The sequence below is a fragment of the Diabrotica virgifera genome, chromosome 1 (assembly GCF_917563875.1).
Source record: "Diabrotica virgifera virgifera chromosome 1, PGI_DIABVI_V3a".
Classification (NCBI taxonomy): domain Eukaryota; kingdom Metazoa; phylum Arthropoda; class Insecta; order Coleoptera; family Chrysomelidae; genus Diabrotica; species Diabrotica virgifera.
Genome location: NC_065443.1, coordinates 250,733,347 through 250,746,121, shown reverse-complemented (window position 1 = coordinate 250,746,121; position 12,775 = coordinate 250,733,347). Strand labels below are relative to the sequence as shown.

Genomic DNA, 12,775 nt, shown 5'->3' with positions numbered 1-12,775 from the left:
AAGCCATAAATTCCACATAAAAAAAAAACATAAATAAGAAATACCTACGCATTACTACAATCTTCCAAGAGACACTTACGAGTGGAAAGTTATGTTCCAAAATTTTTCATCAAGTTATAACGGAAAAGGATAAAATGTTAGATTTTTTCTCACGGCGCAACTGATCCTGGATTAAAGGAGCCACCCACCTGCCTCTTGGCAGTTTAAACATTTAATTTAAGCGAAAGGCAATGTTTATTTTTCAAATAAACGTTTTTTTCTTTTTTCTGACAGCAGTAAAATGTATTTGGAATTAATTAAATTACATACAATCTACTTTTTGTGTCAATTATTTTATTTAAAAAAAATTTGGACACCCTGTATAAAGAAGTATGTTAATGTTTATATTAGTGAATAGAGAATTGAATAACCTCTCAAATGAGCTGTCATACGATTCCTATTCTCATTTAAAAAAAATCATCGACTACGCCATCATGCCCGATAGATGACGTCACTAGTATAATATATATGCCAAAAAATCATAATTTAAAAATAAAAATCAACCTGTTTCGGGATTTATTTCAAAAATCGCCAATTTTCGAAAAAATGAATTTATTCCAACCTTTAGGTGCTAACTGTGTGTATATGAATATTATTTGAATCATTTTTATATTTTTCTTTTAGAAAAAAGTTCAATATGTTTTGGATTCTTGGAGCAGTACTGTTAGCAACTCTAACCTACTACTTCCTTATAAAACCACTTTATTTCTGGAAAGAACGAGGTGTTCCACAGAAAGACTTCTTCGAAGCTTTTAGCTTCTCGTGGTTTGGTCTGTTCTATCGCATGACGTTTACAGAAAATATAATCAGCCTTTACAGGGGTTTCCCTGGGAGCAGATATCACGGCTTCTATCAATTCAATTCTCCTTCTCTGTTAATCAAAGATGTTGATTTGATCAAGCAAATGGTAATAAAGGACTTTGATTATTTTAACGAACATCGTGTTTTCGCTAGGGAAGATGTAGATCCTATGTGGGCAAAAAATCTGTTTGCTTTAACAGGTGAGTACTTACTTTTACCTGTTTTATTTTAGTGCTTAATAATTTTCTGACAAATTATGTATAAGTGGGCGGATCCAGGGAGGGAGCCATGGGGGCCATGGCCCCTCCCGAGAATTAAAAAAAATTGAAATTTAAATATTTGCAGTTCAAATGTTTTTATTTTCAAAAACATATAAAAACAGGGAATATTCCCTGTGCCAAACAGGGAATAAATATGTCTTCTGGACTAGAATTGAACAAAAGCAGTAATGGATGATTCAATAGGATGTTCTGTAAATCAAAATGTTGATAATTTTACAAAGAGCCAATTGTTAGAATTGGCCTTGGCAGCCATCAAAATCCTGTCAATTTCCATATTCTGTACACATAAAGAATAAAAAAGAAATGAAGCATTACTTGGGTCATCAGCACTTAGAACAAAGGAATTTGATTGGTACTTTCGCACATTCAAACGGGATTGTTTTGCAAGTATTGCGTTTTATTTTTCTAATGAAAAATATGGTCACAATAAAGGGATGCCAGCGCAGAGCCATATCACGAAAGCTTTAACATCTTTCGCCAAACTCATAGGCAAAAACAGAGCCATACAAACTCATGAAAAAAGATCATACCACAAGGAGGGCGTTCAGGTTGGCAAACAAATAATGAATCAGGTTTAAAGTACAAATTATTACTCTGTCATATTTGACGAATCCACCGACGTTTGCCACGTGGAACAGCTTTCTCTAAATTTGAGATACATACACAATAACAATATTCGTGAAGACTTTGTCAAGTTCATTGACGCTTATGAGAACATAAAAATAATTAGTGAAAATCAAGAAAGAGGAGAATAATAAGGCCTGTTAGGAGAAGCATTGGGAGAAATAGTAGCAAAGTAGTTGAAGGAACTGTACTTGGTTCCTAAGAAATGTAAAGGAATCGGTACTGACTTTAATATACTTTAATAACGATAAGTTTTGAATGTCTTTATGGCACTCAAAAGTGTGTGAAAAGTGCCTTAAAACTCACCCTTGTAACCCTAAATTTTAAAAATTACCCCCAAACCCCCTGGTACTCCTCAAAAAAAGTTCATGGCCACTCCCGAAAATCAGTCCTGGATCCGCCCTTGGATAAATCACCAAAAGTTTCTTTGTTAAAATTACTTTATAGTTCACAGTACATCGTATTTTTTTTAAATGATTACAAAAGTCTTAAAAATGGTTTTAACTGCTTCATTTGAGCGAATCTACCAATTTCTGAAAAAATTCAGAATGCAGATTGGATGCGTTTCCGCACGTCCCATACCTAAACCTGTAGCTCTAGCGCGGTTGGGTTTTGTGATTTCAAAACTATAATTTTTAATTTTAATCAAAAGATTATAAGTTAAAATAAACTGAAATATTTTTAAGAAGACTAAGTTTTCAATCAAATAGCACATAAAACAACACCAAAAATGTTACTCTACATCCTACCAGATTGAAAACAATGGGAACCTTCTCTGGTTACACCTCCGAGGCTTCTACTATTTGCAAGCCATAACGGATGCTGAGACTAAAGAAGATGAGGGAATTTTACAAAAAACAGTAAAATTCTTTATAAAAGGTATATGGTACATTCCATGTCAAATCACTCAGGCAAAAAATTTTGGATCTCCGATTTGTCTGAAAATTGGTATATAGCTTCTGCGGGACGTAAAAATAAGATATTTAAGGTCAAAAAATCTTCTTCTTCTTTTTTTCTCAAAATGTGATTTTATGCGATTTTACAGTGATTTGGTGTTTATTTAAACAAATTTGCATTTTCTGTCGTAAAGTATCAATGAAAAACATAATATTTTAATAGAAAGGACTCAAAATGTCATTATATGGCATTATAACAAGTTATTTTGAATCAAAACAAGTTTTTAATCAAATTTTATAGTGTAAAAAACGTTAAAATACCGTTTTTTACATTTTCCTCCATTCCCAAAATACATCATCATCGATTTGGCTGAAAATTTGCACACAGATATCCAAAAGATAGAACTTTAAGTGGTTAGAAGGATTTGAATTATATTATAATACCAAAAAATTTACATGCAGTAATATCATACTCAAAATATATATTAGTCCAGTCGGGATAGCATTTGACCTTGAATGCCGAGCTGCCCAAAATTTTATTTTTCTGAACTTTAAGGGAGTCAATAGTAGCCTAAATTTAAAATCACGAATGGATTCCTCCGTTACGTTAGCCGCCATCTTGATTTTAAAGGAGAACCTGTTTGGCTCAATATCTCCGCCATTTTTAACTTTTCGACAAAAATGGCGGGAACTGAAATTGTTCCAAATAAATCGTATTTACAATTATTACAATTTCTTTTTAACAATTTTTGTCGTGAGGTCGATATTTTCGAGTTAATTTTACTTACAGTAGACGCCTATATTTTTGACTATAATATTGCATGTAACTTTTTTGGTATTGTAATATAATTCAAATCCTTCTCACCACTTAAAGTCCTATGTTTTGTCTATCTGTGGGCAAATTTTCAGCCATATCGATTATGATGTATTTTGGGAATGGAGAAAAATGTAAAAAACGGTATTTTAACGCTTTCTACACTATAAAATTTGATCAAAAGCTTGTTTTGAATCAAAGTAACTTGTTATAATGCCATATAATGACATTTTTGAGTCCTTTCTATTAAAATATTATGTTTTTCATTGATACTTTACGATAGAAAATGCAAATTTGTATAAATAAACACCAAATCACTGTAAAATCGCATAAAATAACATTTTGAGAAAAAAAGAAGAAGAAGATTTTTTGACCTTAAATATCTTATTTGTACGTCGCGCAGAAGCTATATACCAATTTTCAGACAAATCGGAGGTCAAAAATTTTTTTTACTCCAAAATTGAATGATTTGGAATGGAATGACCCATATATTTAAAATCCCTAAAAAGGGCTACATCACAATCACATAACTAGTTTTCGACTGGTTTAGCAGTCATCATCAGTGCTTACCTAAAATGAATATAACCTGGTAAAATAATACAAAGATTTTAAAATTTTGACTACGGTTAACCTTTAACTACCCGCGCATCAAGTTATAACATAACTACACGCGTGGGGTACTTTGTACGCCACAAGAAAATACACTTAAAAACAGCGGATTTGTTTAATTTTTTTGAAAAAATACACTTAGTTGTTTGTTATAAAGCTTATTCGGCATCAGTGAATACTTGGAGTTCCTTTTCAGTAAGCCAATTGGGATTTATAACTGGAATCATGGAATAACTGGATTCCATGATAAATAAAATAACTAATAAAAATTTTTTTTAAATGTGATTTTTTACAGGAGAAAAAGTATTGTTTACAAAGAAAAATATATTTTTTGCCATAATGACTAAAAAACAATTAAAATATGTACTTACAGTTGAGTCCGCGAGTCTTTACCCGTGCGTCATCATTTAAAGCATACGAAATAAGTCGGAAATCTATTTCACGTAACAACAACTGACAGAAAGTGGCTACTGTTCCGATTACGGGTTTTAATTTAAAATTTGACGTTATCAAATATATAGAATGTGAAATGTAAGTTTTGCTTCAAAATTTGTGTGCAGAATTACAGCTACATTTGAAGTAGCTTAATAAATTCTTTTATTATTATTGATTAATAAATAAATAAACAATTTATAAAAAAATTCAATACCATATTTTATTTTTGTTACTTTATTCACTTTGACGGAAATCTAAACACAATCATTTCTTTACTGTGTGAATGACGTTAGCTTTGTATGTTTTAAATATTAATTGCCAAAATATAATTATTTACCTTAAAATTTCAGAGCCCAATATAAAATTAGTTGTGAAAACAACTGTTTGTGTAATATAAAGAAACTTCAAAACGCAAAAATTAGACAAAAACCGCAAAAAATTCAACTGACTGACAGCCACAAAAATAAAGAAAGCAGAAACGTCAAACAAATTGTGCTTAAAATATGAAAACATACCGAATCGTCTTTTTTTGTACCTATCTCTTTTCAATGCACTGAGTCTAGATGGTTCATAAAAATAACATGTGTTTTTACTTAATAACAAACGGCAGCTGGTTTGTCATGAGTTTCATGCGTGGAAGAGAATGGTGCTAGATAAAAAGTTTGTGTTTTATCTCGCCAGGTATTAATGACGCACGGGTAAAGACTCGCGGACTCAACGTATATTACGACTTATAGTAATATAATCCTGGGGTATATTGTCCACCACCGGAAACAACAAATAATAAAATGTAAATTACGATCTTTCCAGAACGCCGATTATAACTAAACTAAAACCAAATTGTAAAGCACATTCCAGTGATAGGTTAGAAAAATAAGCAAGGTAAAAAATTAAATTTTTAAATATATTTCCAGTAGAATTCTTATATCTGGCGTACAAAGTACGCCAGCGCGTGTAGTTAAAGGTTAAGAAAAGTTGTAGGTTACACTCACGTGAAATTTACATGCTAACCACCAAGATATAATTTAACAAAAATATGTGGGTCAAAGTCCTGTACAAGTAATCCGTCAAGGAAACATCGGTTGAAAATGCTAGCTTAGGCATGGATGTTTTAAATATTTGACTAAGATGCCCCAGGCATGATACTACGACAACCAGAGATAAAGCCACTTCGAGAACAACTTTTAACCGGTGACGTCAGCGCCCGACAAACTTGTACGGAGACTTATGGGAAAGCATTGATTTTTATACGGTTTTATACATTCTCGTGTTATTAAATAACTGAAATTGTCGTTCGTCTGTTCTGTTACACTGTTTAATTTATACTTTGATAAATTATTGTAATCATACAAGTATGTAAAATAATACAATATATTACGTAGGTATTGTACTAAAAAACGTAATAGTTTTGTCACTGTAAAAATTTAAGAGGTTTCTTGACATGCAGAAAACTTTAAATAAATCGCGTCAAGTAAAAGATGGTTTAACAAATCATAAAAAAACTAAAGTTTCAAAAAAGTATTAAAATTATAATTTACAGGACATAGTAGCTTTCTGTGTGGTTTTCAGGATGTGAGTATTCCATTTAATCATATGATCAGTATAAACCCCAAGGTATTTTGTTTTTTTGGCAAATGAAATATATGTTCCTCCCAGCGCAGCACCGGTAGTTTTAAGCCTTCTAGTGCTGTCCTTTTGGTGCAGTTGGCGATTTGTTTTCTGAACATTGACTATCAGTCTCTCTTATTTACACCGGTTGTCAACTATAGTTGGGGCTTCTTGCATTCTCCCAGACACCAGCTGGGCAAACCTGCCCCTGATTACGATTGATATATCGTCAGTGTATCCTAGACAAAAAAGTCTTATGTGGAGAGATTTTTGAGATCATCTACCAAGGTTGCTCAAAGTAGAGGTGACAGAACTCCTCCTTGTGGACAGCCTCCACCTACTCTTGCTTTGATGGTTGCTTTAACCAGAGTTAATATTGCGGGTCCCGGTGAATTCGTAACTATTTTAATCCCCCATCCTAATTATAGGCCAACTGGTAACTCTGGCCCTGAGTTAATTTTTCGATAACCCATCAACTACCGGTGAATTTGTAACTCTCATTTTTAAAAAAATTCTTAACGATGTTGATAATCTAATACCGGTATTCCAGGTACTACTTGTATAAATTACCCTCTTTGAAGGTGGTGTAAAAGTTATTCATCATTTATGTATTGTCTCTTGGACGAGTTACATGAGAAAGTCGAAATAAATTTTGTTAAAATGGCTGAAATACTTGTAACAGATTTCGTAATGAGAGAACGTGGATGCAAGTTATTAGTGGTAAATAATTTTAAATTTCACTTTTTAGTGGAGCACTAGAAGGCTTAAAACTACCGGTGGTGCGCTGGGAGGAATAGAGATTTCATTTGCCAAAAAACAAAATACCTTGGGGTTTATACTGATCATATGCTTAAATGGAATACTCACATCCTGAAAACCACACAGAAAGCTACTATGTCCTTGGGCAAATGTAGAAGAATGTGCGGTGCGAATTGGGGGCTTATTGGACCTTTTAAAAAGGGCCAGACTAAAGAATGTAATCTAGAATTAGAGGACCACAATAGATCTGAAAAAGTAGCAGCGGAATAGGCTAAACGGCCACCTCTTTAAATCCATCTAAATCTATCTACTTAATTTTGTTTTTATAATTTTAATACTTTTTTGAAACTTTAGTTTTTTTATTATTTGTTAAACCATCTTTTATTTGACGCGATTTATTTAAAGTTTTCTGCATGTCAAGAAACCTCTTAAATTTTTACAGTGAAAAAACTATTACGTTTTTTAGAACAATTCCTACATAATATATTGTATTATTTTACATACTTGTATGATTACAATAATTCATCGAAGTATAAATTAAACCGTGTAACAGAACAGACGAACGACAATTTCAGTTATTTAATAATACGAGAATGTATAAAACCGTATAAAACTCTATGCTTTCCCATAAGTCTCCGTACAAGTTTGTCGGGCGCTGACGTCACCGGTTAAAAGTTGTTCTCGAAGTGGCTTTATCTCTGGTTGTCGTAGTATCATGGCCCCAGGTAACATCTGAGCTGTGGTTTGACTTTTTACAATTTTACAATTTATAATTCACGTCCCATCTGCTCAGCGCGGTAAAGTTCCAACGAGAATAGTTCCCTTCGTACTCCAATCAGAGTAAATATGTAAATCAAAAATCAATAACCATATTCAATTTTCGTTGCAACACGAAACTACAGCCGCATCATATTCTAGTTCAATCAGAGAGTGAATCTAGATCTTAATTTGATAATTTTGAGTTTTTTTTAAGGATAGATTCTTTTTTCGGGTCACCCTTGACGAACTCCCCTGTGTTAAGAGCTAATATAGAGGTACATCTGAAGGGTACCAGGTTTCTCCCCATATGATAATCTGACGCGCACGAGTAACTGCAAAAATCCCCGCTTGGGCTCCCCTACCGCAAATATAGATTAAAAAATAATAAAAATACTACTTGTGCAAAGGGAGAAAATCTTCTACTGAATAATATGGTGTTTCACATAGGTAGGCTTTTGTCAGTTTACGGAATCTGGGGAAAGATGCTGCAGATATAAGTTGTAGAGGGAGATGGTTGTAAAGTTTTTTTGCGGAATATAATATAGATTTCTTTACTAACTCAGAGGACGGGGTCGGTAAATAGACGTCAAAGGTAGAATTTCTCGTGAAGTAGTCATGATTAGGTCTTGGTGAAAAGACGTGAAGATGTTTACAAATTAAGCAAACAGTTTCTAAAATATACAATGATGGAAGGGTTAAAATTCCGTGATCTTTGAAGTAACTTCTGCAATGCGTTGTTCTTCTGAGGCCAAACAGATATCTTATTGCTCGTTTTTGTTATTTGAAAATGACATCGAATTGGAAAGCTCTACCAGAACCCCAAAAAAGAAGACCATAACGGAGATGTGATTTGAACAAAGAAAAATATGTTATTTTGGAAGATGCTAAATTGAGTTCATTTGACACAGTTCTTATAGCATAACAAGCTGAAGATAATTTCTTCCTTAACAATTCGATATGAAGGGACCACTTAAGGTTGCTGTCTAAAAAATACCAAGAAATTTTACAGAATCAACGGTACTGATCTGGCTGTTATTAAGAGGTAAGGGTTGAAGAGCTGCTTTAAAAGATAATGCTACTGTTTTATCTACGTTAAACTAGAGTAATTTAGAGTCAGATCAGGTTTTTATTGTAAGTAGATCGGAAGTTTTAATAGCATGAATAGTTGCCATATTTGAGTTTCACCAAGTGATACTGGTATCATCAGCAAAAAGAAAGATTTTTCCATCGATTTTTGAACTAGTGATGTCATTAATAAAAATAAGAAAAACTAGAGGACCCAATACTGAACCTTGCGGTACCTCACATACAATGTTTTGAGACTAGAGTCTGTATCATTTGCTCTAACCAGTTGTTTCCTATCATCCAAGTAAGATTGGAACGAATTTAAAGAAATACCTTACCCATCTCACTGTTAATATGTCTGTTTCGCCATATAGTATTATTAAGGCATCTTGTCGGTCTATTTGCTTTTTGTACTTGATCTCTCACTTTTTTGTCCAGGTCTCCAAAACTGTACAGTGTAATTCCAAGGTATTTTATTTCCATTACTTGTTCAATACTGATGCCATCAAATTCTATTCTATATCTGACTGGCTCTTTGCATACTTTTGTTTTAGTTTTCTGACATAAGATTATCATATTACATTCTTTTGCTCTTATGTTAAATTTGTGAACTAATCTCTGCAGACTATCTTCATCTTGGGCTATAAATATCACATCTTCTTCGTAACGGAGTAGTTTTACTTCTTTTTCCGCATTCTGTATCCTATTCCTTTGTTGGCGCTTTTGATGATTTCATCCATGATTACATTGAAGAGTATCTATAGGACCGTTGATGGACTCCAATACCTTAATCAATGATAGGACTCAATGAGTCTTCCTGTTTTATTCCGCTGCCTATCTCTATAGGTTCTGTAAGTTGTCCACCTATTCTGACTTCCACTTTGTTGTTTTGGTAGATGCTTTTAATAGTTTTTATGATATCTAGGGGGACTTCTCCATTATACAGAAGATGGATTATATCTTTGAATCTTACTTTGTCAAATGCTTTCTTTAAGTCAATCAGACATAGATATGCTGGTCTATTATACTCTAGTGATTTCTCAGTAAATTGCTTTTTGAGTAGTAGAATTATTAGTTCGCTCGTTCTCCATTCTTCCGATATTTTATTGTGCTTTATGATTTTGTTAATTAATGTTGTTAATTGTTCTGTTATTGCTGCTCCACAATATTTCAGTAATTCGTTTGGTATTCCGTCTTTACCTGCAGCTTTTCAAGTGTTTTTCGAACTTCCTGTGTAGTTAGGTACTTATATTAACATCTTTATTGGTGGTAATTTCTGGTGTTTCTGGTTCATGGTCATTTTTTCTTCCTCTGCATAGAGCTTTTTTATATAGCCAATCCATGTATAGTTTTCTACGTGTTTTGGTTCTCTTAGTTCCTTTACCTCCGTTCTTTGACCTCTTATAAATTGCCCGATCAAAGAACAATCTGACCCCCAAAAAAAAAATAAAGGAAGGATGAGAATTTGGGAATAGGTAGTTGAAATTGTCTATTATTATATAAGAAAAAGTGTGCAATTCAACAACCCCTCCATTTTTCATAAATGGAGGGGATTACCCCCCTCTCGAAGGTGAAAAATATACATTCAAAATAAGTCCGGAATTGGATAAAATGACTAATTCTAAGCAACTTTTGTTCTATAGAGTTTATTCCCTAAGTCAATACTTTTCGAGTTATTTGCAAGTGAATATGTTCATTTTAAACAGAAAAAAACATGTTTTTGGACGGTTTTTCGGAGATAACTCAAAAAGTAAGTATTTCAGCGAAAAAAAGACTCTTGGCAAAAATATAGCTTATAAAAAACTGAAAAAAATGGTGTATGCTTGAGGTCTGTAGACCCAGTAGAAGCAGAGTAGCTAATGAAAAGTAGGTTCTTCTTCATCAATTTCCAAATCGAATATTTCAATGTGAAATAACCCAAAAACGGAGCACTTTTCGGGGAAAATTTATTTCACCTTTTTTAAAGTGTTTAAAAAAGGTTTCTTTTTGTTTAAAAAAAACTTGTAACATTAAAAGTAAGTGAGTTACGCTCAAAATACTGTTGGTCCCTTTTATTTTTTGGTAAAAAAATCGCGAAAATCACCCTTTAATTAGCATCACAAATAAATTTTATCATTACCACTTCACAAGTTACTTTACGTATGTATTATTTATATGATCTGTAAGTTTCATCGGGCCAAAGTGCTTATTTTTGAAAAAGCTGTAGTTAAAATTGAACGAGTAACTAATCACGAGTTTGGCAAATTTTGAACAGCTATAGCATAACCAATTTTTGTCTAACAAGAAAACAAAAAAGAAAAAATATTCAGAAAAGCAAAACGTACATTTTATTACTCGTTAAGATTTTTGGTATTACTAATATTTTTAAGTTAAGTCCATTAATAATTCCATTTTTTTCAAAATTAAAAAAAATGTTTTATTTTAAACCCAATTTTTTTCAAAAATGAACACTTTAAACCAATGAAACTTATTATAGATAATATATATAATACATAAGTAAAGTAACTTGTGAAGCGGTAACGATTAATTTTATTAGGGAAGCTAATTAGGGGTTGATTTTCGCAATTTTTGTACCAAAAAATAAAAGGAGCCAACAATATTTTGAGCGTAACTCACATATTTTTAATGTTGGAAGTTTTTTTTTTTAAAAACGGAAATAAACTTTTTTAAACACTTTAAAAAAGTTATAATGAATTTTCCCCGAAAAGTGCTCTGTTTTTTGGTTATTTCACATTGAAATATTCGATTTGGAATTTGACGAAGAAGAACGTACTTTTCATTAGCTACAACTCTGCTTCCACTGGGTCAACAGACTTCACGCCTGCACCATTTTTTCAATTTTTTATAAGCTATATTTTCACTCAGAATATTTTTTCGCTAGGATACTTACGTTTTGGGTTATCTGCGAAAAACCGTCCAAAAACATGTTTTTTTTGTTAAAAATTAACATATTCACTCGCAAATAACTCAAAAAGTATTGACTTAGTGAAAAAACTCTATAGAACAAAAGTGGCTTAGAATTTTATCCAATTCCGGGCCTATTTTGAACGTATATTTTTTCACTCCCGAGAAAATATTTTTCACCCCGCATTTCCCAATTTTTGTAAAATGGAGGGGATGTTGAATTGTAAACTTTTTCTTATATAATAATAGACAATTTGAACTACCTATTCCCAAATTTTCATCCTTCCCTTATTTTTTTGGAGGTTTTCGTAAAATTTTGTGTTCCCTGATCGGGCTAAAAGTGTTATGTTTTATTTTGCAGACCATAAAAAACATGTTCCATTTCTATCGAAAAAACGTTCCAGTAATTATTTTTTATTCTTCTGTCGGGTGAATGTGTTTCGTTTTTTTTATTGTCTTCTAATTATCGTATGCCTCTTGTGTCTTACTGTATTTTTTGTAGGTAGCAAATGGAGAAATATGAGATCAACCCTTAGTCCCTCGTTCACCAGCAGCAAGATGAAAGGAATGTTTCTCTTAATGAAAGCTAACGCTGAGAGGTTCGTCAATTTTTACCTCAGTCAAAACAAAGATGTGTTCCCAGTGGAAATGAAAGAAGTATCTTCGCGGTATAGTAACGATGTGATAGCTTCAACTGCCTTTGGATTTGAAGTTGATTCGCTGGCCAAGCCGAACAACGAATTCTACGTCAACGGAAAGAGTTTAACTGCATTTGGTAGCTACAGAGCCTTATTTAGATTTGTTTTTAACATATTTCTACCAAGTGTCGCGAAGGTAAGAATGGGGTTAGGTTAGGTTAGGTTTGTAGAATTATTGTTGTCTCTTGTAGAATGAGCTACTAGCTACTGCATCTAGATCATCTGCAAAAGCCAACAATAGTTCTGATCCTCGATTCTCAAATCCCCCTTTCAGACGATATTTTATTTATTGCATATTCTCAGTAGGGGAGTGCAATTAGAACGAAAACATGCATTTTTTCGGAATAATTCAAACAAGCTTATATTTTCCTAAAAACTTTTTTTGTTAGTTCATATAGGTACATGTTAAAGTAAAAAGTTCTACTCGCAGATTTGGCCGCTAATTGTTTATTAATTGTTTAAACAATAACAATTGTTTCGTAT

The 12,775-nt window shown here is 32.6% G+C and overlaps 1 protein-coding gene across 3 annotated transcripts in view; it reads left to right on the top strand.

Annotated features, from left to right (window-relative positions):
* The window catches only part of LOC114329102 (cytochrome P450 9e2), a 64,668-nt gene that overhangs the window by 27,765 nt on the left and 24,128 nt on the right, over positions 1–12,775 (top strand). For 2 of the 3 annotated variants that reach the window (XM_050641983.1, XM_028278117.2), the window contains exons 2-3: positions 664–1,040; positions 12,097–12,428. In XM_050641983.1, the coding sequence (XP_050497940.1) occupies positions 664–1,040; positions 12,097–12,428 (709 nt within the window). Of the gene's footprint in view, positions 1–663; positions 1,045–12,096; positions 12,429–12,775 lie in introns of all 3 variants that reach the window. The other variant, XM_050641984.1, reaches the window with a different exon arrangement.